This window comes from Eriocheir sinensis, chromosome 28 (assembly GCF_024679095.1).
Source record: "Eriocheir sinensis breed Jianghai 21 chromosome 28, ASM2467909v1, whole genome shotgun sequence".
NCBI classification, from domain to species: domain Eukaryota; kingdom Metazoa; phylum Arthropoda; class Malacostraca; order Decapoda; family Varunidae; genus Eriocheir; species Eriocheir sinensis.
In genome coordinates this window covers 17,336,889-17,363,338 of record NC_066536.1, presented here as the reverse complement: position 1 = coordinate 17,363,338, position 26,450 = coordinate 17,336,889, and the positions used below count along the sequence as shown (strand labels likewise).

At 47.8% G+C, this 26,450-nt stretch overlaps 4 protein-coding genes across 6 annotated transcripts in view; all 4 read right to left on the bottom strand.

The window, feature by feature from the left end:
* Positions 1-1,733: 1,733 nt before the first annotated feature.
* On the bottom strand, positions 1,734-15,926 carry LOC127004654 (prolyl 4-hydroxylase subunit alpha-1-like). 2 transcript variants are annotated; one of them, XM_050872710.1, is made up of 15 exons: positions 11,400-15,926; positions 10,954-11,283; positions 8,793-8,896; positions 8,447-8,630; positions 7,908-8,056; positions 7,201-7,323; positions 6,126-6,296; positions 5,593-5,753; positions 5,136-5,255; positions 4,296-4,469; positions 3,690-3,875; positions 3,321-3,395; positions 2,683-2,742; positions 2,183-2,348; positions 1,734-1,969 (listed from the first exon to the last, which is right to left on the bottom strand). In XM_050872710.1, the coding sequence occupies exons 3-15, from the start codon at positions 8,809-8,811 to the stop codon at positions 1,899-1,901; spliced, it is 1,659 nt and encodes a 552-aa protein (XP_050728667.1). In that variant the 5' UTR covers positions 8,812-8,896; positions 10,954-11,283; positions 11,400-15,926; the 3' UTR covers positions 1,734-1,898. The 2 variants fall into 2 exon arrangements, with proteins under 2 accessions (XP_050728667.1, XP_050728668.1); XM_050872711.1 differs by lacking the exons at positions 10,954-11,283; positions 11,400-15,926 and adding an exon at positions 9,756-9,864.
* A 146-nt stretch (positions 15,927-16,072) lies between these two features.
* On the bottom strand, positions 16,073-21,585 carry LOC127004653 (uncharacterized). The gene is made up of 2 exons (XM_050872709.1): positions 21,148-21,585; positions 16,073-20,870 (listed from the first exon to the last, which is right to left on the bottom strand). Exons 1-2 carry the CDS (start codon positions 21,583-21,585, stop codon positions 19,608-19,610), a joined length of 1,701 nt encoding a protein of 566 aa, XP_050728666.1. The 3' UTR covers positions 16,073-19,607.
* Positions 21,586-22,061: 476 nt separating this feature from the next.
* On the bottom strand, positions 22,062-24,054 carry LOC127004658 (uncharacterized). Its single transcript, XM_050872722.1, has one exon. The coding sequence runs from the start codon at positions 22,967-22,969 to the stop codon at positions 22,073-22,075; it is 897 nt and encodes a 298-aa protein (XP_050728679.1). The 5' UTR covers positions 22,970-24,054; the 3' UTR covers positions 22,062-22,072.
* A 146-nt stretch (positions 24,055-24,200) lies between these two features.
* The window catches only part of LOC127004657 (uncharacterized), a 9,840-nt gene continuing 7,590 nt past the window's right edge, over positions 24,201-26,450 (bottom strand). For both annotated transcript variants that reach the window (XM_050872720.1, XM_050872721.1), the window contains 2 exons: positions 24,939-25,046; positions 24,201-24,760 (listed from right to left, as the gene is read on the bottom strand). In XM_050872720.1, the coding sequence (XP_050728677.1) occupies positions 24,714-24,760; positions 24,939-25,046 (155 nt within the window). In that variant the 3' untranslated portion in view covers positions 24,201-24,713. The remainder of the gene's footprint in view (positions 24,761-24,938; positions 25,047-26,450) is intronic.

Below are 26,450 nucleotides of genomic sequence, written 5' to 3'. Positions count from 1 at the left end.
AGTCAACCGTTTCAAGTTTCCCTAGAATGAGCAGGGCACATCATCACACACATTTTGTAGCTGTTACGGTGCTGCCAGGGCGCCGGGTATACCAAATTGAACAGGGTATTGAGCTGATTACGTCTGAAGCACAAAACCAGGTAAGTAAAGTCTACTATCCTATAAATGACGACTTATAAGTAACGCGTGGCCGTGACTCACCCTCATCCATGGCCGGGCGAGTCGTTGGTATTATAAAACACTTTCGCCTCGCACATCAGTATTTCTAAAGGTCAAAGAGGGGATCAATCGGGTTCTAATGAGTGTTTCTTCAGGTTCATGGTACAGAAGAAGGGTCACACTACCACCAGGGTCATAAAACTACCCTTGGAAATGCCCACAACTCCTACGAAAGCCTTGTCAAATATGTGTTCATGGGCGGCGAAATGTCTCATAATGGGACCCTCACTGTCTCGGTCAGCGTTGCCAAATCATGCTGTATTTTCCGGTTTCCATTCCATAACTGTTGCCAAAAACATCAATACCTAACGATTTTAACGCTAACTACAAATGGATATCGTTATCTATATGGTGGCGATGGTTATTTGGCTTTAAAGTCGATTAATACAACGGTTCAAGGGTTGGTATTCTTGACGCTTCCGCCCCTCAACTATTTCCAGAGGCCAAAAAGGAGACTAATCGGGTTCTAATGATTGTTTATGTGGGTTCATGGCACAGAGGAATGATCTAACTACCACCTGGGTCATTAAACTATCCCTGGAAATGCCCACAGTTCCTACGAAAGCCTTGTCAAATATGTGTGCTTGGGCGCCGAAATGACCAGCGCCATCAGCTGACCCAACCTTCCACACCACCAAGGCCATATAATAGATAGTGCTAATGGATTTTTTTTGTTTAGTTTGAATTTCTTATGTATTTGCTCCATAAGTTAGCTCCAGATTCGGTAAATTTCCAGTCTTTCACTAAACTTCCCTTCGGTTGCCAGTTCTCGCCAGTCATTAATTGTCTATCTCAGGAATACTACTACTACTGCTACTACTACTACTACTACTACTACAACTACTACTACTACTACTGCTGCTGCTACTAGTACTGGTGCTTCTACTACTATTGACACGGAGGTATCAAGGGTGGATAGCAGCTGAGGCGCCCTGGTCGGAGTCAGCGAACTTTCAGTCAGCCATTCTCTGGGCCGAGGCAGTGGTTGGCGAGTAGGGAAAAATAAATCTATGGAAGTGTTCTATAATTCCCGGGGTGTTCACATTGCCCATCCTAAAAGTCGTCGAGTAATGTAAACACGGTTGGTTGTGTCCGTAGACTTATAACCCGTCACTGCCCAGGTAACGCTGCGCCCGTAACTTACTGTTTGTTTTGCAGGCACTGGAATGTTAGTGTCAGTCTGAAGGAAATCTTGCTGAAAACTTTCTGGTGATGAGTCTGCTGGTGTTAAACGTGGCATGAGACCTCCAGAGACTGAGTTGTTGAACTAAATGTTAACACAATACGCAATGTATTACGTACTAGCAGCTGTTGGAAACACTGCATAACAAACTGCAAGGCGATTTTGTTGCTAAATACGAACATTTTGAGGACAAGTGGTGGTGGTGCTACTACTACTACTACTGCTACTGCTACTACTACTACTACTACTACTACTACTACTACTACTTAAGCGGTAAATATCTGCTTACTCCAACATTGCGACACAGAAAAGTCAAACATTAACAAAGGCATTAAAGTATTTGAGTTTTTATTATCTTAGCCTGTACATTTCGTTACATTTGCATAAAACACCCTGCACTGCTGCTCTCCAGTACAGCTATGTGCGCACCGAGACGCCTTTGAGAGCTGTCCCCAGAACTCCCTGGAAGAAGTGCTAAGTGTGGGTCCCACGATAGTCATTCCGTCGAGTCCTTGCTGCACGGACGCCGCAGAAAGTTGGCGTGCTCGTAGATCCATCGGTTGGCCACTGCAAATTAAGTTTCGAGCATTGTTTTATTTTTTCACATGGCACAGCAAAGTGATGCAATAACCCACAACAGGATTACTGCAATAACCCACCTCGGAGTCACCGCTTAACCATGCACTACAACGAAGTTTTCAGCATTTTGAATTTCGTGTATATGTCACAGCAAAGTGATATAGTAAATTAAGATTGGATTACAACAGACTACCAGCTCACCCCATTTTTGTCCCAGGAGCACGGGGCAGCCACCGTGCCGGGACCTCGTGTTAAACTTTCCGTTCTTCTTAACATTGAACCAAAAAGCGGCAGCGCCCTTCACCGCGGGGGCAGCAACTCCGGCCAAAGGGAACGCCGTGTTGCCCCCAGCAGTGACGTCATTTAGCTGCGGCCACAACAAGAACAGATGACTGAATGCTAATCGTAAAGACAAGAAAACTTTCGTGCAGAGCCAGATTCAGGGATTTTCTTTTTAGAAATACAAGAACGTCTGTTTTGCATTGCCGGTAAATTTACTCAATAAACTATACTATGCAATACTTTATGGCGTCTGTTCCTGGTTTGCTGACAAGTTTATTTCTTATTTCATACTACAACAAAGTAAGGAGGAATCTGAGTGGCATTACTGGTAGAAGTTCTTGCAGTAGTTTTATTAAGACTATAAAGCTATTTCAGGTGTTTAGGGAAGGGAAAAGGCAAGAAAAAAAATGAATACTCACATAGAACATCCAAGTGGCAAGACGGTCCCCCGACGGGTACTTGTCGACCTTGTTAGACCACTGGGGGGAGACAGATGGAGATATAAATAGATAAAGATAGATATATAAATTTATAGATAGACGGATAGGTAGATAGATAGATAGATAGGCAGATAGATAGATAGACAGATAGATAGATAGACGGAGAGATAGATAGATAGATATTAAAAAGGGTGCAGGTAATTCAGGGTTAGTTTTATATTCAGTGTTCAATTTGTGTTCCATTAGTGTTCCCCTCAAAGCTAGTACTGACTTACCAATGATTAATTTTCACTTCAGGCTCTCTGCACTCAACTATCTTATTCATCTAAGACCATTAAACATGTATCAGGACACATGATAACCGAAAACTAGTGTGGTATGAACTATTTGCTTTAAAGTGTGGTATGGAAACATTAAATTTCGTGTTTGACTGCGAAAAACTTGTTTGGTTTATATCAGTGTTTTTTTTGTGAGCGAATATCTCTGAGGGGTGACACCTGTGCCTCCCATTCTGCCTTGCTCCCGTGCAAGTAGAGGGGACCCCTTCGTTTTTACGCCCTGAACTGTGAGAAAAATATGCCGTGCTGGAGAGGGAAAGAATAGAGAGGTTTCGTTACCTGCTCTTCGGGCAAGTCTTTGAAAAAGACGTCGTTGTGGGCAGCATAAAACCCTCCAAGGCCATAGTTTAGAACCTGAAAACATAAGCAGACAATTGGGCTTTAGGGGTTAGACATTAACAGGTTTTCAAGGTAGGTGACCTTCTGGATATAGATTTTTTTTCTTCAAAATATATACCAGTGTTAAAACAAAATTCCTAAGACAAGAAATTTCTAGAAGGGAGTATCAGGACGCCAGAAGTGAAATTGACTTGTACATCAATGTTTCTCTGGACCCTGTCTATAGGCGCTTAGTACAGGCTTGTTTGCTAGATAATTTTGTCCTTGGCCTGCCTCCCGCGTCGCAACCCCTCCCCCTCTCACACACACCTGTAGGTCATCCGCTGATGGAATCCCCGCCGTGTCTTCAAAAGCGTGGAGCTGCGTGATGTAGGAGACCCTGCGGCCTATCCTCTCCAGGGCGGGGTGGGATCCATTCTTGAGCCACGCTGTGTGGGAGACGCGCTCCTCCGTCACGATGGACGTCTGCTGGTCAATCATCGTGGATCGCTTGAGCTGGATCCAGAGAGTCAGGCGTGATTATGGTACTGGTGTTGCTGTGCCATGCTACTGCGCAACATCTACTATTTTTACGACTTCTGCTCCTGGTTATTTTACTCCTCCCCCTTTTACTCCTCCTCCTCCTCCTCCTCCTACTACTACTACTACTACTACTTCTACTACTACTACTTCTACTACTACTACTACTACTACTACTACTACTGCTAAAGGTTATGAACTGGGAGAAAAAGACTGCAAGTGAACGATACCGCATTGAAAACGGCTGAAATAATTGAAAGATTGACCCTAACGAATGTAAACGAAGAACAATTACCTAAATAAAAAAAAATGTAATGCAGAGGCAACACACGAAGTCAGACTAACAATACGAGTCAAGAGCAAATATCACTCGTGTTCCGTCGCTCGCTCACTCACCCGGTGTCTGGCGATGTCCTTAACGATCTTGATTTCAGCCTCGGAGATGACGTCGTAGAAGAGGTAGAGCTCCGGGTCGTGGTGCAGCTGCTCGTAACGCACCGGCTGCAGCATCAGGAAGGGGGAGCCGCGGTTGTTGAAGTAACACTGAAGAGATCGCCGCTCCTTGCCATCCTAGTGAGCACAAACATTACTATTATTATTCTCTAGAGACGAAACAGGGAGAAAGAGAGGAGTGCGGACACTATACGCTGTCTCTCCAGCAGCCCCCAAACATTTGAGACGCCGAGAATGAGAAAATGGAAGGGAACGGGATGAGAGAGGAGAAAGAGGGCGAGGGGATTGTTGTGAATCAAAAAGATCAAGAAATGGAGCTAAGGACCTGATTAGCCACTCTCTCTCTCTCTCTCTCTCTCTCTCTCTCTCTCTCTCTCTCTCTCTCTCTCTCTCTCTCTCTCTCTCTCTCTCTCTCTCTCTCTCTCTCTCTCTCTCTCTCTCTCTCTCTCTCTCTCTCTCTCTCTCTCTCTCTCTCTCTCTCTCTCTCTCTCTCAACACAAACGCACTACTCTACCATGTCTCAATATTGTCGGTTAGGATGCGTTCAGGAAGAAGCGTTGGATATAGGAGACAGAGGCCGACCAGCATAGAGGCATAACGTTTGGTAGCTCATGGCCAAACTATCCCTATCTATGGCCCTCGTGTATTTTTGTATGGTGTAGGGCTAGCGGGGAGAAAGAAAGAGGGGTGTTAGTGCCCATAATTGTATATCTGCACCTATTGAGACACAGGAACTCCAAAAGGAGGTTCCTGGTGTTCCCTCTTGACGGGCTTGGTTCTCACCTCAGGGTAGGCGCCGCGACACAACTGGCTGAACTCGGTATCCCACGGCTTCTGAGACTTTGATTCGTTGAGGCGGTGCGGGAGGAACGCCACGTCGCCATAAACGAACTTCATGTCGTGCTGGAGAATGGGAAGAGAAAAACGGGAGTAATTACCTCATCATGAAACACATGGACAAAAAAAAGACGCACAGGACATTACAAGTTGGATCTGACGATGATTTGTATAGATACGTTTGCCATGCAGGTCGGATCTTGGGCTCACAACGATAGATATTTCACAGTCACTCCAAGGGAACAACAGATGACAATGTGCAGCTCTCCGTAAGAATATAGACGAATAGGAACAATACCATTCTTATTATCCTTCTTTTCCATCCCTCTCAACTCCCTTTCACACTCCCGTTTCCTCCCTTGTTACTCTTTTCCTTCCTTCCCAGAGACAGTCACTTCCTCACCTCCTCTTCCAACTCATCTCTGCGTAGTATAATCTCCTCTTGCAGACGTGGGTTCGTGTGGGCCGCAGCTTGGCAGTAGTCGTACCACAGCCAAGCGTTGCCGTATATCTTGAAGTGGTGAGCTGCCGCCGCCACCTGCACACAATCCTCCACGGTAAGCCCTGGAACACATCAATCATTATAAATCGTCAAGCTGGCTGTTCCTCGCCGTCAAAACTTTTTTAGAGCATCATCTTTGGGGTATTCTGTTACACGTAAAGCTCCTCTGATCCTCCTCCAGGGCCTTCTTGTTTGCGATATGTGTGAGAGGACTTTGATCGGTATTGTCAAACGCTTCCACCCCTCACACCATCTATTATCAGAGGCCAAAAAGGGGATCAATCGGAGTCCAATGCTGTTTTTTTTTAGGTTTACGGTACAGCAGAAGGATCAAACTACCACCAGGGTCATAAAACTACTACTGGAAATGCCCACAACACCTACGAAAGTCTTGTGTGCTGGGGCGCGGAAATGTTAAAGAATATGACCCTTACTTGCAGAGCTCGGGGTGTCCTGTATGCGGCCGGCCATGAAGCTGCCGATGGGGATACGGTACGTGATTTGGAGACGAGCGAGGGAGTTGGCAGCACCCCGAAGGTCGTCCTCAGAGGGCATCACCATCTCGCCAGCCTTTTTCAGCATCCTCGCCGCCCGCTCTTTTAGTCCTTGGGTTATGGCAAGTAAAGCAGCGTTACAGACTGTCCCATTCACACAGCACACCACTACAGCCACACATGACCACGACCGACCACCTTAAGTTTTTTTTATTTTATTTAAACAGGGCTTACAGAAGATTGTGCTAAAGTTGAAGGTTTTAAGCTTCATCTATTTATAGCTACATACAAGACAAGACACACATTGAATTACTGCCTAGAGGTCCTGAAGGGCAATGAAGGGTGAGGCCACAGTTTAAACCGCTCTAAGCCGTCGTGGGTCTTATGAATGTCGAGGAGGAGAAGGGGGAGGAGGAGGAGGAAGCTCACATCTTAAACTCATCTTCTCATTCTCACTCTCTCTACATGGTGTCTGATCGTATTAACATCTTCCTCTTTTCAGACATTTTCTTCATCCTTTTCATATACAAACACACCACCATACTCACGTAGCACATCACCACACACCCAGCACATCACCCCCCCATTCTCACTCTCTTTACATGGTTTCTGATCGTATTAAAATCTCCCTCTTCTTTTCAGACATTTTCTTCGTCCTTTTCATACACAAACACACCACCATACTCACGTAGCACATCACCACACACCCAGCACATCACCCCACATTCTCACTCTCTCTGCATGGTGTCTGATCGTATTAACACCTTCCTCTTTTCAGACATTTTCTTCGTCCTTTTCATATACAAACACACCAACATACTCACGTAGCACATCATCACACATCCAGCACATCACCCCCTAATTCTCACTCGTAATAACACTCACCTCTCTTTTTCATTTTTTTCTTTTTTTTTTTTTTTTTACACAAACACCACCATATTCACACCCACACCCACACACACACACACACACACACACCACAGCACCCCCCCCAATCCCCCCGCCACACACTCACCTGGGAGAGGACATGAACCACACGCCGGGGCACAGTTCTGCAACATGTAGATTCGGTAGTGGAGACAGTTTCCCCTCATGGCCCAGTGGTCACATTCTGAGTTGAGATTCCGGCACGGACCTTCTGTTGGGTTTGGGATAGGTGGTGGACATGTTTAGCGGGTTGGAGCAATGCGGGGAAGGGCGGGGTGGGGACTCAGACAACGTTACCAGATTGTCGTACTCTGCCTCTTATGTTTGTCGATTTCCGACCCCAAAACTGCTTTCATCACCCAAATAACTGCCTTCATATATGGTTCTCGTTTGAATGGTTAATTATTGGTGCTTCTTGACAACAGTTATGGGTCAGAAACCGGCAAATACGCGGCTCTGAGTACGATAATCTGGCAACGGTGGTGCGGAGGATGAGGCAGAACAGGATGGGGAAAGATGGGGCAGAAAGGGGCGGGGTTGGGGGTGGAATACTAATACTATCACCACAACTTCTGGAGCTGACTGACGCTGTTTCTGCCACTAGTCGTGCTGTTATATCATTATCATGTTGTTATGACATTTGAAGATGATATTGTTAATCCTCATCTTTAGAATTTGCACATGTAATATATATATACTAAAAAAAAAGAAAACAATATGTATTGCGAAACTCCTCCTCCTCCTACTACCATCACCACTACTACTACTACTACTACTATGGTGAGGGGAACTGACCGAGGCTGGTGTAGGTCTGCAGCGCCGGGGAGATGTGGTGCCAGAAGAGTACCAGCCTCTTGAGCAGCAGGTACACGTGCAGGGGGTGGCCGCGCACCTCCCTCGAGAGGCTGCTGTCCCTCTGGAGGTTTGTGTACGTCTCTAGGTACCTGGAGGAGGCCGTATTTCCGTTACTACTACTGGAACATACGAGTACACTACGCTGCCTAGAGTTGGTCACCTTTCTGTCATTATGCTAACACATGAATATTTTGTTCTCTCATCTTTGTGGGTGGGCGTTGTGTTCGTCTCCATCCATCTGCAAGAGGTCACTTTTCTGCTAACGCTCGAATATACAAGTATGTTTGCTGCCTAAAATGGATCATATTTCTGCCATGTTTCGAGTCTACAAGGATGCTTTTCTGTCTCACCGTTGTAGCTCTCGGCATTAAGTGTACCTTTTCTGGTCCCCAGAGAACGTCACACTTCTGCACTTTCTGAATGTACAAGTATGTTCGCTGCCTCACCATTGTGGCTGTCGGTGTTACGCAGACGCTCACCTGTTGGCAGCGGGCAGGTGTTCGGGAAGCTGAAGCAGCAGCTCGCCGAGATGCTCGTCGAAGTCAAACAAGACTTCCATGCGAGCCAGGGAGGAGTATAATTGCCCTGGCACCTGCCCGTCCACGCCCGTGCTCACCCAGGCCCAGAGGCACCCCCACACCCCCGCCGCCCACGCTGATAGAACTGTCATTTGTCACCGCCAGGAAGAAGTATGTCTTTCAAGAAATGTACAAATAGAGCTGAAGGTTCATCCACTCCATCACTATACCCACGGCAGGTCGATCAAATGCTCACTTTTCAGTGTCAGGAAAAAAAAGCAATACTTCAACAGACATGAAGACCCACCTGATGTGCACCTCATCATGCAGAGTCGCGGCCGCCTGCCACCTTCCTTTGTTGGCTTTTCACGCACGGACAGTTGTAGGACGCTGTGCTTCCGGTAATTGTTGCTTTCAAGGGCAGAAAATGGCTGATAAATAATTGTTTCATCTAACTTGTAAATAATAATAATAGTGTGTGTGTGTGTGTGTGTGTGTGTGTGTGTGTGTGTGTGTGTGTGTGTGTGTGTGTGTGTGTGTGTGTGTGTGTGTGTGTGTGTGTGTGTGTGTGTGTGTGTGTGTGTGTGTGTGTGTGTGTGTGTGTGTGTGTGTGTGTGTGTTGCCACGTTTTCCTTGCCAGCCCGTGCGTGTTTGTATTGTGCAGGTGTTCAGCTTCCAGTTATTCAGGAGTGTGCAGGTGTATTGAGGAAAGTAATTGTGAACTATCGCATCCTCACCCATGAAAAAAAAAGTCCTGTGCAACTGTATCTAGCGTGTCCCAGCCTAAGTTTCATCTCGTCTCTGTGCAACTGTTATACGAAAAGCGTTAAACCTATTATAATGACAACGATAACACGATGATAACAACGCTAAAGGTATAGTTGGAGACATAAGCCAAGTTACACGTGGCCTTGGTGCTCATCCCCGTCATATAAGCCTTTGAGACTGATGGGCATGAACACGGCCAGGCCAGTGTGACATCCAGATTACCACAGTTTACCTTCCCCAGGTTTCCCCAGGTATCCATTCATATACCAGTCTGCTGAATGGGAGGATGAACAGCTGGGTTAATGGGTGAGCGGTACGCCGACTAACCAGGGCCGGGATCGAGCCTAAGTCCACGGATTTGTAAGTAGTCGCTCTAACCACAAAACAAAGTGTGTGTGTGTGTGTGTGTGTGTGTGTGTGTGTGTGTGTGTGTGTGTGTGTGTGTGTGTGTGTGTGTGTGTGTGTGTGTGTTCTACTCACTACGTACGACGCTGTTCTTTACCTGTACACTGTGGACGAAGTGAGGAGAAACTGAGCTCTTGTATCTTCACCTGCCTGCGACAAGCGGAATATTGGCGTGTGTGTGTGTATGTGTGTGTGTGTGTGTGTGTGTGTGTGTGTGTGTGTGTGTGTGTGTGTGTGTGTGTGTGTTATTGCAAAGGTGTGCACGTTTTGGCGAAGCATTGCCACGTTGTCGCTCCGGGCAGGTGTTCAAGCGATTTCTGGCGGCCCGGGATCCCTTGCGAGGTGAGGATGCGGGGGAAGACCTCAGTGTTTTTCTTTTACAATAAGGAAGCAGCTCAAGGGCAAAAACAAATGAATGAAAAAAGGCCCCTAAGCACTGTTCCAATAAAATAAAAAAAGTGGAGAAAAGTGGCCAAAAGAGAGGTCAACTTTAGGTGGAGAGATGTATTGATGTCGTAGGTAGGAGGAAATACAGATGAAAAAAGATTGTTCCAGAGTTTACTAGTGAAAGGAATGTAATAATGAAATACTGGTTAACTCTTGCATAAGGGATTTGGACAGTATAGGGATGAGTTAGAGTAAAAAGTCGTGTGCAGCGGGAGGGGTGGAGACATGTAGTTAGCAAGTTCAGAAGAGCAGTGCTGGAGGGAGGGGGGGGGGGGACGGAGGCTGTGCTAATCAAAATAAAAATTGGGCTAATACGAGCGGATATTTGCCAGTCATATGCCCCCAAAGCCCCATCACCCCCCCTCTCCATTGAGCCGCAACTATTACCAATGCAGGTGTGTAGCCACTTGGGGAGCGAATAAACAGGTTTTGGCTTCTCCTGCAACGCTGTCTCCCTCGCTCATCCCAGGACAGAGCCGTGAATGAGGTGGGTTGGAAGGTCATAAGCCTGTGCAGCTGATCAGGGGAGGGTGCATAAAAACTTGAGAGGGTGGTGATTCGCGTGGAGAGAGTAGTAGTAGTAGTAGTAGTAGTAATGGTAGTAGTAGTAGTAGTAGTAGTAGTAGTAGTAGTAGTAGTAGTAGGGGTTGGGAGTGAGAAATGATTGGTTTAAGAGAGTAGCGATTTACGTGGTGATAGTTGGTTTAGTGGAGTGGCACCTCATCGGATAGTCGACCCTATACCCTCCCTCTCGTGCATAATATCCACCACTCACGTATGGAAGCTTAGCGGGTAGATAGAGAGATCAATCGACTGAAGCTTTTATTCAGAAACAGTAGACTACTTACAATTATCTATAGGGAAGAACTCGCCGGTGACCCGTGTGGCTTAATTGGCACTTCGAGGAGTTGGCGGAGAAGTGGACCGTTTCCCATCCCGCCGTTGCCTCGGATCGGGAACGGGCCGAGGTGTCCTACACCGCCCGTGTTGTGGGTCGGACCCGAGGCCGCCGTCTGCTCCCATCTACCCGGAAGGAAGGGGGGCCAACACCACCTTGCAGTCCTCCTTCGGCTGTCTCCAGCTGCCGTAGCTGTCCTTCCGAGGAGTGCCCTAACCTGGCAGGGTTGCCATCTGGTATTTTTCACTGCCAAATCTAACCATTTTTGGCAGTAAAATGGCTGTGTGGCAATGAAATAGGATAATTTAGAAGTTTGGTATCAAAATGTCCAACTTTGTCAATAAAGAAACCAGTTGATGCAACTTTGGTTAACATTGCGTAATAAAGTATAGTTACCATTATACACATGCCCTAGTCACGTAACTATGGGTACGGGTGGCGCGTTCGGGATGGAACAGAATGGTGCGAGACGCTGGCCTGCAGTGTATCCTTGGCCGTGGGATCTCGGCGGGCCAAGCCGTCAGTTGGTCGCTGTGCCTGGGTGCTGTCTTCGCCTCACCCTCGGTTTTGAAGATAGTCTGATACGCTCACTCTGCCGTGGAAGTGAATCAACAGGATGTATAGTGGAAAGGACACTATGATTCGGGAGGAAAGTATTAGAATATATTATGGGAATGGGAGATTCCATGGTTAACAAAGGCCAAAGACGGAGAAGAGGGTGTTCAGTGCTTGTGTCTGTCATTGAAATGCCCAGTTTGGCAGAAAATTTGAGCGAATTTAACATTATAGTGCGCCTGCGAGACTTGGCATCTCTGAAATCTGGAGTCTTTTACCAGTTGTGTTTGTGCTCCACCCTCAGCACAGGTCACGTCTGGCAGGCACCTTTACAACTTGAACAGAAAGGTAAACATTACACCAGGAAGTGTGTGTGTGTGTGTGTGTGTGTGTGTGTGTGTGTGTGATGGAGTAGGATAGGGTGGTGATGGTGTTGGTGTCAGTAGATGTAGTAGGCTTTTAATAATTATGGTGGAGGTACAGTATTTTGACTTATAGTCAGACAGCTAATCGGTGGTTTATGACAAAGCTCAAAGCGCTGAAACAATTGGAAATTGTTCGAAACAAATGCATAAAATAGTACAGCAGTATAGCAGTATGTTAGACAAGCGCAAAATAGTTGGACAAATTACAATCCTAACGACACTGCGGCAGAAAAGTAGAGTCAATACTACAAATGTTACAACAACAAACACCATTAATGTGACACCCCTCACCCTCTACATCCCCTGCCCCCATGGCAAGTGTACTGTACGTTGTAAGGCCTGTAGCCACCTTCAGAACAGTATATGTATAATTTTTCCTTGCAGAACAATGCCTCGTCGTTGTCGTCCGCCCGCCTGTTCGCATAAGCGGAGGATAATTGAAAAATACGAGGCGAACGAAAATCTAATCTGCAGTTATGTCAAACCAAGATCTTGTGTCAAACTATTGTGGGAATGGCGAAATACGTTGTTAAACTATTTTGCGTGAATGACAAACTTTATTGTTACGGTGGTATAGTTCGGGACTCTGTGATATTAATGGTGACCACTGTTTTTCTATTCCTCATATCTGTCTATCTATAATGCAAAATACTGTAGTTCTTCCTTTTTATATTTTCTCTTGTCCTCCTCTTTCTTCTTTGCCTTCTCCTCTTCCTCCTCTTTCTCTTGATGTCTCTTCTAATTCCTTACCCTACAACCATTACTTCCATAACCTATATACCTCCTATATCCACTAGTACGACAACTACTGTATTTTGCATTATAGATAGACAGATATGAGGAATAAAAAACAGTGGTCACCATTAATATCACAGAGTCCCGAACTACATCACCATAGAAATAAAGTTAGTCATTCACTCGAGCTCCAGACTCATCCGTAGAGGGTATAGTGGTTGGTGATCGCGAGTCTGTCGCGTGCTCAGGTCATGGTCAGATAGATTGACAACAGAAAGATAGGACTGGTTTATCGAGAAAGTGAAATTATTTCCTTTTGAATTCAGTAAAATCATCGTAGGCTATATAGCTGAAAAGCTGCTTTGGAAAAAGCGCATCATACACATGAATATAAGAATACAAGGACCCAGACGGCCCACACCTAACAGCTCCTGAGAATGATTTATTCATCAGCAGTTGTCAGTAAATCTGGGCCGTCACAATATTATATCGATATCACGATATTTATTTCGTGGTATACTTACATCATTGTTGTTACATTCATATCATGTGCTATATGGTATTTATATCATATATAGTATATTTACATCAGTGTTATTATATTTATACCATATTATATTAATATGATATTAATGTCAAAGCAGACACGCCAGTCCTCGTCGACAGACCGACTTGGTCGGCTAGATTTCGATCGCCGATAGAGTCGGTCTGTCGGCATCCTGTCCTGTCTGTCGGTCTGTCGGCCTAAGCCTTTGGCTTCGGCCCGTGCTCCCTCGTGCAGGGGGGAGCGATCTTTTTCCTCTTAACGGGCCGTCTTCGGACAAAGGCCCGTTCCCCTAGTGATACAAGGGGATAAATCTTAAAAAAAAAACATGTCAAAGCAGAGACACGCCAGTCCTCGTCGACAGACCGTGCAGGGAGGGAGCAATCTTTTCCCTCTTAACGGGCCGGCTTCGGATAGATAGATAGATCGCTGATAGAGGCGGTCTGTCGGCCTTTGGCAATAGCCCGTGCTCCCCTCCCTTGTACAGGGAGGGAGCAATCATTAAAAAAAAGTCAAAGTGTAGCCTATTTATAACATTGTTATTATATTTGTAGTATAGTATATTTATATCACTTAGTATATCTGTATCAGTGTTAGTATATCTATATCATTGTTAGTATACTTGTATCATTGTTAGTATATTTGTATCAGTGTTACTATATTTGTATCATTGTTAGTATAATTGTATCAGTGTTAGTATATTTGTATCATTGTTAGTATATTTGTATCATTGTTAGTATATTTGTATCATTGTTAGTATATTTGTATCAGTGTTAGTATATTTGTATCATTGTTAGTATATTTGTATCATTGTTAGTATATTTGTATCATTGTTAGTATATCTGTATCAGTGTTAGTATATCTGTATCATTGTTAGTATATTTGTATCATTGTTAGTATATTTGTATCATTGTTAGTATATTTGTATCATTGTTAGTATATTTGTATCATTGTTAGTATATTTGTATCATTGTTAGTATATTTGTATCATTGTTAGTATATTTGTATCATTGTTAGTATATTTGTATCATTGTTAGTATATTTGTATCATTGTTAGTATATTTGTATCAGTGTTAGTATATTTGTATCATTGTTAGTATATCTGTATCATTGTTAGTATATTTGTATCATTGTTAGTATATCTGTATCAGTGTTAGTATATTTGTATCATTGTTAGTATATTTGTATCATTGTTAGTATATCTGTATCAGTGTTAGTATATTTGTATCATTGTTAGTATATTTGTATCATTGTTAGTATATTTGTATCATTGTTAGTATATTTGTATCATTGTTAGTATATTTGTATCAGTGTTAGTATATTTGTATCAGTGTTAGTATATTTGTATCATTGTTAGTATATTTGTATCATTGTTAGTATATTTGTATCAGTGTTAGTATATTTGTATCATTGTTAGTATATTTGTATCAGTGTTAGTATATTTGTATCATTGTTAGTATATTTGTATCATTGTTAGTATATTTGTATCAGTGTTAGTATATTTGTATCAGTGTTAGTATATTTGTATCATTGCTAGCATATTTATATAATTTAGTGTACTTGTATCATTGTTATAGTATATTTATATAATTTAGTAAATTTGTATCATTGTTATAGTATATTTATATAATTTAGTAAATTTGTATCATTGTTATAGTATATTTATATAATTTAGTAAATTTGTATCATTGTTAGTGTATTTATATAATTTATTATATTTGTATCATTGCTAGTATTATTATATAATTTAGTATACTTGTATCATTGTTAGTATATATATATATATATATATATATATATATATATATATATATATATATATATATATATATATATATATATATCATTTAGTACATTTGTATCAGTTTGTATATTTGTATCATATTGACTTATTCATCAGTGGTTATCAGTAATTTTAGGCCATCACTATATTATATATTTCATATTATGCGCGTCCGTGATGAAGTTGTTAGCATGCCTAGCTACGAGCTCGCGGGCTCGGGTTCGAATCTTGGCCCGGGCAGACGGCGTGCAGCCCACCCAGCTGTTCATCCTCCCCTTCGAGCTGGTCGATAATTGAGTACCTGGAGAAGCCTGGGGGAAGTAATGTGACAGCCCGGTAGTCACACCTGCCCTGTGTCCCGGATAATGGGCTATTTCCCATCACAAACTCAAGGGCCAAAATCACGGAGATGAACATAGAGGCCACGCGCTGCTGTAGCGTATGCCCCAAGCTTATGAAGGTAACGTTAGGGGCACAGGACATACGTTAAAGCTGAGCATGGCCTCGGTGCTAATCTCCGTGATATTGGCCCGGACACAGGGCAGGTGTGATACCCGGGTAACCACAGTTTACCTTCCCCAGATTTCCCGAGGTATCCATTTATCGATCAACCCGGAAGCGTAGTTAGGTGTGCTGACCATTATACAACGGAGGCACAACTTAGCATATCGTAATATTTCATTGTACTGCATGTACGAATCACAGCACGGCAACCCTTCTCACTTGCATGACCAGGTCTCCACAGGTTCCCCATGCAGTGGGCAGTGGCTGGGTTGTGTGCATAGTGTTCATGTAGGTGTAGCTACATGCTGACGTGATAAAACTCAACGCAACATAAGTTTTCTCGATTAAATATTGCATCAACGGATACAGGCACAGGCGCATGTCATCCATCCCCAGTTCCTGTCCCTTTAACTTTGCAACAATCTCTGTCTGGATGACTTTCATCCAAGTAGGATCACATCAGAGGATCGTGGGAAGCCACGTTTTGTTACGGTGTTAAAGGTTATAATAATAATAATAATAATAATAATAATAATAATAATAATAATAATAATAATAGTTTTATATCGCCCATTGGCATATATAAAGAACAGGACAAGTAAACGAACGAGAACAAAATCGAGATACATATACACTTATATAGATGACAGCTTTATGATTACGCGTACGCGTATATATGCGTGTGCACGGCACACTTATGTACATTCTACACGTACAGAAGGCCCAGCCACTCCCGCCGCTTAGAACCACATACATAGGCTGAGCTCTGTCTGACAGTGGCGATGATGGAGTTCCCAGATTGTTCCACTCTACTCCTCATACTGTACGCGGCGTGGCGACGCAGCACAGCCAGACAGTTCATCCCGTGCCCAGTGAAGGCCAGGGATGAGCTAGTCCATCTAGGAAGCCCCAGAAGCCGTTTGAGGATGTCGTTATGACAGACCCTAAGACGGTTCATGGAGCCAGCCCTATACCGCGACCACAGCGAGTTGCAGTAGAGAGAGTAGCAGTGGCTCCTGAATAACTCCAACTTCACCTCCGTGCTGCCAAAAGGAGAATTTCCTCAGCAGCGTGTTGCCGATGACTGTGAGCTTGGTGGTCTGCTTCTTGATGTCATCATCATCGGACCGTTCCCTGTTGATGACATGGCCCAGGTATGTGAATCTATCCACAAATGTAAGTGCACTCCCACTTAGCCACGCTGATGTCTGGTAGTCCACCCAAGAGTGTGGCGGCGGCACTACCATGCACTCTGTCTTGGTGGTGTTGTAGACAATATCGTGCGTGGCAGCATACGCCTGACACACTCCAATAAGGTCCTGCTGCATAGCTGGGCACGATAACAGAAAACCTTATTCCCGATAACCGATAATTGATAATGGAAAGCCTTATCGGTGATAACCGATATTCGTTAACTGGCAACACAAATATAGGCGATAACAGATAACCGATACCCGATATTAATCCACAATTCCGATACTAGCTAGCGATAAGTCCGATAGGCGAAAACGATACTATATTGATATTTCAAATAAAAAACAGATGAATTCAAAATTTTATTATCTGTATTTTAGAAAACTTACAAAACCTGAAAACCACACGTTGACACGTACATATGGACGGTAATACTAGAAACGCCTGAGCCGGTGGTGTGTTATTTGGCGTCCCCACCGTCAAAAATGGCGCTTTTGTTTACAAACACTGGTCTCTCGTGAACTGCGCATGCTCAGACCAGCAAGCGTAGACCTGTACAGTCTCACAAAGCTTTTTAACCGTAATTAAAAGTTGCTGGAAGGCTGAATCAAACGTACAGTACCACTACCACCATCCCCGGTGTTTCTAGAACGACACTCTGTACGAGTTGTATTTACATGTACAGAGTGTCGTTCTAGAAACAGCGAGGATGGTGGTACTGTATGTCTGTTTCAGCCTTCCAGCAACTCTTAATTACGGCTAAAAAGCTTTGTTAGACTGTACATGTCTACGCTTGCTGGTCTGAGCATGGGCAGTAGGGAGGAGACAAAGTTTTTTTTCTGAGAGGCGGAAAAAAGTAGCGATTATCGCTGGTTTGGTTACAAAAGTAACGAAGATACCGATATATCCAAATAAGTAGCGGATGGGCGATAACCCGATTTTGTTATCAGCGATAAAGTATCGCGATAACGCCCAGCTATGGTCCTGCAGAGTCTCCACTGTGGGTGCCATCAATACTGTAGCGGCAGCCTAGGCCGCTACAGCGAAAACCAAACATTTCTGTTTGTGTGTTTTCGAGGCAGCATACTTTGTAGCTGGTACAACGCCGTTTGGGTCCGTTAAAGCCGCCTTGTAGGTTAAAAGACACAACTAATAACCAGTGGTAACTCCATTGAGGAAGAACGTTAGATAGTTAATGGCTTATTGGACATAAATTGCATACATTACATGATAAAAAGAAGAAAAAAAAAAACATATACAATACCATATGCAAAGCGGGCACCAGCCCGCCGGTGAGGGAATCAGAGTGTCGGTGTGAGCGCTGTGCTGCTCACAGACTTCTTCCTGTGGTGGTGAGTGTGTTGCGGGCAGGTCAGGTCAGCGGGGCGGGGGTGCCGCCCTGAGCACCCGCAGCATCACCTCCCTGGGCGTGTGGCGGACGAGATGGGCCGCCCTGGCCTCGCGTCTTTTTTTTTTTTTTTTTTTTTTTTACAGCAAAGAAGACAGTTCAAGGGCACACAAAAAGGAAACATTAATAAAAAAAAAGCCCGCTACTCACTGCTCCTAAAAAGAATCCAAAGAGGTGGCCGAAAGATAGGTCAGTTTCGGGAGGAGAGGTGTCCTGATACCCTCCTCTTGAAAGAGTTTAAGTCGTAGGCAGGAGGAAATACAGATGAAGGAAGATTGTTCCAGAGTTTACCAGCGTGAGGGATGAAAGAGTGAAGATGCTGGTTAACTCTTGCATAAGGGGTTTGGACAGTATAGGGATGAGCATGAGTAGAAAGTCGAGTGCAGCGGGGCCGCGGGAGGGGGGGAGGCATGCAGTTAGCAAGTTCAGAAGAGCAGTCAGCGTGGAAATATCGATAGAAGATAGAAAGAGAGGCAACATTGCGGCGGAATTTAAGAGGTAGAAGACTATCAGTATGAGGAGGAGAGCTGATGAGACGAAGAGCCTTAGCCTCCACTCTGTCCAGAAGAGCTGTGTGAGTGGAGCCCCAACATGAGATGCATACTCCATACGAGGGCGGACAAGGCCCCTGTATATGGACAGCAACTGTGCAAGGGAGAAGAACTGGCGGAGACGGTACAAAACGCCCAGCCTCGAGGAAGCTGATTTAGTAAGAGATGAGATATGAAGTTTCCAGTTGAGATTTTGAGTTAAGGATAGACCGAGAATGTTTAGTGTTGAGGAAGGTGATAGCTGGGTGTTGTCAAAGAATAGGGGATAGTTGTTTGGAAGATTGTGTCGAGTGGATAGGTGGAGAAACTGTGTTTTTGAGGCGTTGAAGGACACCAGGTTCTTCTTGCTCCAATCGGAAATAATATTAAGGTCTGAGGCTAAGCGTTCTGCAGTCTCCAGCCTTGAGTCGTTAAGTTCCTGAAGGGTGGGTCTTCTATTAAAAGAAGTTGAATAATGCAGAGTGGAATCATCGGCGTAGGAATGGATAGGACAGTTCGTTTTGGAAAGAAGATCATCAATGAACAACAGAAAAAGAGTGGGAGATAGGACAGAACCCTGTGGGACACCACTGTTAATAGATTTAGGAGAAGAACAGTGACCGTCTACCACGGCAGAAATAGAAAGGAAACTGGAGATAAAGGTACAGAGAGAAGGATAGAAACCGTAGGAGGGTAGTTTTGAAAGCAAAGATTTGTGCCAGACCCTATCAAAAGCTTTTGATATGTCCAGCGCAATAGCAAAAGTTTCACCGAAACGGCTAAGAGAGGATGACCAAGAGTCAGTTAAGAAGGCTAGGAGATCACCAGTAGAACGCCCCTTGCGGAACCCATACTGGCGATCAGATAGAAGGTCGGAAGTGGAAAGGTGCTTTTGAATCTTCCGGTTAAGGATTGATTCAAAAGCTTTAGATAGACAAGAAAGTAAAGCAATAGGACGGTAGTTTGCTAAGGAGGACGCCGCCTGCAGGCTGGGCGAGTGCTGGCGACTGTGTTCTGAGGGCGGCGGTGGCCGGGCAGGACAGGAGGTAGTGCAGCAGAGGGTGGCGGCTGTTTCTCCCGCAGTGGTAGCACTCCTGCCCCTGGAAGCCGTCGTACAGCTCCTCCCTGGCGCAGAAACCCAGCCTGACGCGCTGCAGCAGCACGCCGTCCGCCCTGGGCTGCTGCTGGGAGGCGTCGAGCGGCTGGTAGTCGGTGGCGGCAGCGTACCATGCCGCCTGCCTCTTTCTGGCCTCCAGCTGCTGGTGTGTGTGGCGGGTCGCCTGGATTGCGGCGCGCCTGGCTCGAGTCTTCACCTGCCGCAGGCTGGGGGCCACGTGCTTAGTCACCTGGGGACTCGCCGCAGCTCTCTTGGCGGCCGCGTCGGCATCCTCGTTGCCCAGCACCCCCACGTGACTTGGAATCCAGTTGAGCCTCACCCGCCGCCCCTGCGCGGCGAGGCTCTGGAGGCTGCCCAGGTTGGCGGTGACGAGGCCCACGTCGTCTTTGGGCTGCGGCTGCTGGAGGGCCCGTAGTCCCGACTTGGAGTCAGTGTGCAGCACCACGGTGGCCTCCTGACGGTGGTGGGCGTGCTCCAGGGCCAGCTGGATGGCCACCAGTTCGGTCTGCAGGGTGGAGCAGTGGTCGGGGGTGCGCACGCCCAGTTCGGTCCCGCCAGTGATGGCAGCAGCGCCCGTCCTTCCGCTGTCTGGGTCAACTGAGCCGTCGGTGTAGTAGATCGCACAGCCTGGCTCGGTGACCCGAGCCATGGCCATGAGGGCGTGCTGCCGCAGCTCAGCGGTGGGACAGACAGCCTTGCTGGCGGGGAGTTGAGTGGCGGTGAACTCTGCGGAGGGGAGCTCCCACGGGGGCGGGGCGCGGAAGGTGGGGGCAGGGAGGTCCGCCTGTGGCCAGGGCCAGCCCTCCATGCGGACGAGGCTGTGGACGGCCAGCTGTGCGTGAAACAGCCACGGGTTGCGGCGGAGGAACGTCTCGTCCTGCACCAGCGCGAGCCGCAGCCTCCTCTGCGCCACGCCCTCCGTGTCACGGTGAAACACCCTGGCCACGCGGCAGGCCATGACTTGCTGGACTCTGATGGAGAGGGGCACCAAACTGGTCTCGTTCTGCATGACGCATGCGCTGGACCACCTCGGTGCCCCCAGCATGGTCCTGATGGCAGTGTTTTGCACCACCTCGAGCCGCTCCTGTTGGTTGGTGGAGAGCGCTACGAGGACGGGAGCGCTGTAGTCCACCAGCGAGCGGACAGCCTGCACGTAGTACTGGCGCAGGACGGAGAAAGTGGCGTCAGCCTCACGCCTCCGTGTCACGGTGAAACACCCTGGCCACGCGGCAGGCCATGACTTGCTGGACTCTGATGGAAGGGCGCAAACTGGTCTCGTTCTGCATGACGCATGCGCTGGACCACCTCGGTGCCCCCAGCATGGTCCTGATGGCAGTGTTTTGCACCACCTCGAGCCGCTCCTGTTGGTTGGTGGAGAGCGCTACGAGGACGGGAGCGCTGTAGTCCACCAGCGAGCGGACAGCCTGCACGTAGTACTGGCGCAGGACGGAGAAAGTGGCGCCCGCGGTGGGTCGTGTCATGGCCCGCATCACGTTCAGCCTGGCCTGCGTCCTCTCCCTCAGGTAGGTGGCGTGGGCTGTGAAGGACAGCTCGACTCCCTGGACGCGGAGCTGCCAGGCTGGGTCTGCCGCCTTCACCATCATGCCCCGGGACTTCTCCGCCGAGATCTTGAGCCCCAGCTCCTCGCACTTCCCGCTGATGAGGTCGAGCGCCTGCTGCGTCCCCCTGAGCTTGTTGCCCCTTCCGGTGACCACGAGGGCGAGGTCATCTGCGTAGCTCAGAAGGACGGTGCCGTCGTGGAAGGGCAGGGCCACCAGCTGCTCCATCAGCAGGTTGAAGAGGAGGGGGCTGAGGATGCCGCCCTGTGGCGTCCCGTTTTCGAACTCCCGGGAGCTCGACCTCAGGCCCTGGAACTTGACTGGCGCGGCGGTGCTGCAGGTAGTCCCGGAGCCAGGCCAGCAGTCTTCCCCGCACCCCCTTCCGCACGAGAGCGGCGTGCACGGCCCGAGGACTTGCCAGCTCGAAAGCCTTCTCGAGGTCGAGGAAGACTACAACGGTAGGGCGGTTTTTTTTTTGTAGAGGTTTATTGTGCAACTATACAATATTATGTGATGCCCGTGATTTGCATCCATTGCATGCACATGCTCGGATACATAATAATTACACGTAGACAATATTATATAGTTGGACAAAGCGGGCATCGGCCCGCCGCTGTCGGGGGTGTTCGGTGGCGGTGCAGGCTAGCGGCGTGGTGTTGTGGCAGCGCTGTCAGCGCGGCTCACGTCGCCCGGCTGTGCGGGGTGCGGGCGTTGGTCACCGTGGGAGAGGTGCCGCCCGTAGCACCTCGAGGAGGACCTGTGTCGGGGTGTGTCGGACCGTGAGGGCGACCTTGGCTTCACACCGCCTCAGGGGCCCGCCGTCTCCTGCAGGATGGGCGGCAGCCGCTGGCGCTGGTCTGAGGCGCGCGGTGGCTGGGCAAGACAGGAGGTAGTGCACCAGGGGGCGGCGGGCGCGCTCTTCACAGTGCTCGCATATCCGCCCATCGAAGCCGTCGTACAGCTCCTCCCTGGTGCAGTAGCCCAGTCTGAGGAGCTGCAGCAACGCGTCGTCTGCCCTGCGCTGCTGGTAGGCGGCGTCCAGTTGGGTGTAGGCGGTGGCCGCAGCGTACCAGGCTGCCTGTTTCTTTGTCCCCTCCAGTTCTCGGAGCTGCTGGTGGGCGTGGTGGACTGCTGCGTGTTTGGCCTGTGTCTTGGCCTGTTGCAGACTTGGCCGCACAGGTTTGGTGACGGTGGGGCCTTTGGCTGCCCTCTTGGCGGCCTCGTCGGCGGCGTCGTTCCCTCTGACTCCCACATGGCTGGGGATCCAGTGGAGCCGCACCCGCTTGCCTTGCGCTGCAAGGCTTTGCAGGATGCCCAGGATGGCGGTGATGAGGCCCGCGTTGTCCTTGGGGTGGCCTTGTAGTGCCTGCAGGGCCCCCCGGGAGTCTGTGTGAAGCACGACGGTGTCCTCTTGGCGATGCTGTGCGTGCTCGAGGGCGTGCAGGATTGCCACTAGCTCTGTTTGGAGGGAGGAGCAGTGGTCTGATGTTATCCACGCCCGCTGCCGTCCACCAGTGCCGAAGGCGGCGCCCGTCCTCCCGCTGTCGGGGTCGACCGAGCCGTCAGTGTAGTACACCGCAGCGCCCTGCTCAGTGACCTGCGCCATGGCCATCAAGGCGTGCTGACGCAGCTCCGCGGTAGTGCACTGCGCCTTGCTGGCGGGCAGCTGTGTGGCAGTGAACACTGCGGCGGAGGGCTCCCAGGGGGCAGAAGGCCTGTAGGTGGGGTGCGGGCGGTCCGGCTCTCGCCACCCGCGTGCCGGCTGGTGTTGGCAGCAATAGTGGTGCCGATTAGCCACCTGTTGTTGTGGAGGCACTCGACGCCCTGTGCCATGGCTAACCGGAGTCTTTCCGGCGCCACGCCCTCCGCGTCGCGCTGCAGCACTCTGGCCACCCGGCAGGCCATGATGCAGTCCACCCTGCAGGTGAGGGGCACCAGTCGGGTCTCATTCTGCATCACGCAGGCGCACCAATTGTAGCGGTGGTGGTGGTGAAGGATTTACCCCCTAAAAAGGGGGAACGGGCCTTTGTCGGTGCGACGGCCCGTTGCAGGGGGGAACCCGCCGCTGGCGTGCCGCGGGTGTGGGGAAGCCTCCGCCACCGCCACAGCCACGAGTAAGAGCCGGCGAGCAGCGACGGAGGCACGGGCTCTCTGGGTAGGCGCCCAGCAGACACCCGTAGCTGACACGTGCGAGCAGCCGACTGGTCAACTTGACCACGGAGGGGTGGCCCTAAGCGAGGATGACCCCACGGGTCCACCTCGCCTCCGTAGAAGGGCCACCCGGCTGCTCGCCCGAGGAGTGCTAGCGTTCCACTGTATTGTAGCGGTTCTTCTTTCTTCTTTTAGGATTCTCCCCCTAAAAAGGAGGAACGGGCCTTTGTCTAGCGACGGCCCGTCGCGGGGGGGAACCCGCCGCTGGCGTACGGCGGGTGTGGGGAAGCCGGCGAGCAGCGACGGAGGCACGGGCTCTCTGGGCAGGCGCCCACCAGACACCCGTAGCTGACTCGTGCGAGCAGCCGACTGGTCGACTTGACCACGGAGGGGTGGCCCTAAGCGAGGATGACCCCACGGGTCCACCTCGCCTCCGTAGAAGGGCCACCCGGCTGCTCGCCCGAGGAGGGTAGACTGAAGAAACGGAAGATGGAGAGAACGAGAAAGAAAATGGTGTGCGTAAATGTTTATATCTTATCTCGACCACTTTCCTTCCTCTGTACGGAGTCGCTGTATTATGGTCTTGGAAGGATGTTTTCATTCTTTTACACTCCTCACAGTTTAAAGCACCCCTCTCCATTTGACGGGCTTGAGACTATCACCGAGGGTTTTTTTCAGCAAAGGTTGAAGGGTGTTTTCATTAATTTACTTTCCCCATGCTAACCCTCCCCATTAACCGGGCTTGGGACCGGCACCGAATCGTGTTCGATAGACATTTTTACAAAGCTAGCAGAATATGCTGCCCGATGGAGGATGGATCCACTTCATGATGTTTTAATTAACAGCCAAGATAAAGGAACGCAGCTCGTGTCCTTAGAGCACAGGCGTGACGACAGTCTAAGAATTCACAGTCATCGCACTCTGTTCGCACACGATTCCGTGATTTCCTACTATTTTTAACTTGTCCGTCTATTTGTCACGCATGGGTTATCCTTCTTATTTTAGCTTTCTGTATAACAATCCGGGAGCCTAAAGTTAAGTAAGGGTCTAGAATCACCGATGTGAACCATGTGACGTCATCATCCTGCGCGTGGGCGACTGTGTATTCTCAGATTATGGGACTGACATCGTGTGAGTGGAGATACTCCGAATATGTTAACTGCGCACGACTCGATGGCTGGGTTAATTTCATGAGCTGTCTGTGTCTAAGCGGGTAGTAACTTCTTACTCGCGCTGGGAGTGGCGGCCGCACCTGTCATGGGAGAAAATAGATACCGTAAGTTTTCTTCTAGTTCAAAGCGAGATTACGTGCTTCATCATGGAGTAATAGTGAACGAGGTAATTTTTTGGAATATGATCTGCGCTGATTGGACTCGAATGATCGTGAAGTGAAGCAACATTTTCCCTGTGCGACAAGGTTATCGTCTCACCTGACGTTGTGGCTCTCCTCGCCACTTGCCTGCTGACCAGTAGACCAACCGGCACCCCGAGCAGGCAGCCCAGAGCGAGGGCTATGCCACCGAAGAGCAGCACAAAGCCTGCAAAAAAAGATAGTTTGCTTAGCTTGACGTCCCTCACTCACGCAGCCCCAGCGCCTACTATTCCCAAGAAGTTACATATATGAAAGTAAAAATATATATACACAGTAATGATAAGTAAATATTTTTTAGAGTGAAACATCAACGTGTAAAAAAAAATGCTTTTAGTACTTGTTTTAGTAGATGGCATAATTGCTATCTAATCGTTTGACTTCAGTACACCGTATACACACTTACGATTGCTATCTAGTCGTTTGGCCTTAGTACATGCACAGTGTGGGTAATGTTAGTTCTGAATATAGGCACCTTGCCTGGGGCAACACTAATCCCGCGGTGTCAGCGGTTTTGACCGTTGTGGCCCCTCAGAGGCTGGCAGTGCCTCAGGGGTTGCCAGGTTTGGCCTTTAAAGGCCAAATGGGCCTTTTTGAGAGAAGGTTGGCCTCGGTTTTATTTCCTGTTGAGGCCAACCTCAGTCTGGCCTTTTCGGGGCCTTTTTTGAGATGCACGTAATTTGTTTCAAGAAAAGAAGGGATATATATATATATATATATATATATATATATATCTATATATAAGTAGATAAATATATATATATATATATGTGTGTGTGTGTGTGTGTGTGTGTGTGTGTGAGAGAGAGAGAGAGAGAGGGGGGGCAGAGGGCCACGGTACGTGATTCTTGTGCGGGACGTGTATTTGGTAACCCCGTTACTGTAAATTCCTTTGATTTTTATCAAAGTATTGGGCTTCGATTCGTCACGAAAAATCTGTAATGAATTACATTTGTACTTGTTTATATTTTTCACCAAAGTAGCACTGGAATTAGCAACGTAGACTATGTGGTAATGCTTTATAGTAAGGGAAAACTTCGTCGCAGACACGTCGGGACTTTGTTAGGAACACGTCACGTCGGTCAAAAAACCTTAGTCTTCGCTTAGCTGCCCTACGGTCTGCACCTCACACCGTGTACTACACTGTAACTACAGTGTGAAGTTGCCTACAAAGCCTACACCGACACAGCTACAATGGGAAAATGGAAGACTGAATACAATTATGGAAGGAATTATAAGGAGTGGGAGAAAGAATTTAGAACTGCTGCTGTTCATCAAAAAATCTTCGAAGAGAACAAGTTGGTGAGTACAGATACGTAACTATTATTATAAAGATATTCCTATTATGGTGTGTCAGTGTGACCTATGTTCTACCACTTCTTTCTATTTACGTTGTGTCTGAACGCTGCTTGCATAATATATAATTTATCTTTAAATTGGTTCATCATATTGTATTGATTAATTGCATTAAAATTGGCAAAATATGGGTTTGGCCTTAAAGTCGGCCTTTTTAGGCAAATGCATGGCCTGTTTAAGAGAGAGAGACCGGGCCAGTTCACCCCGTCTCTGTATC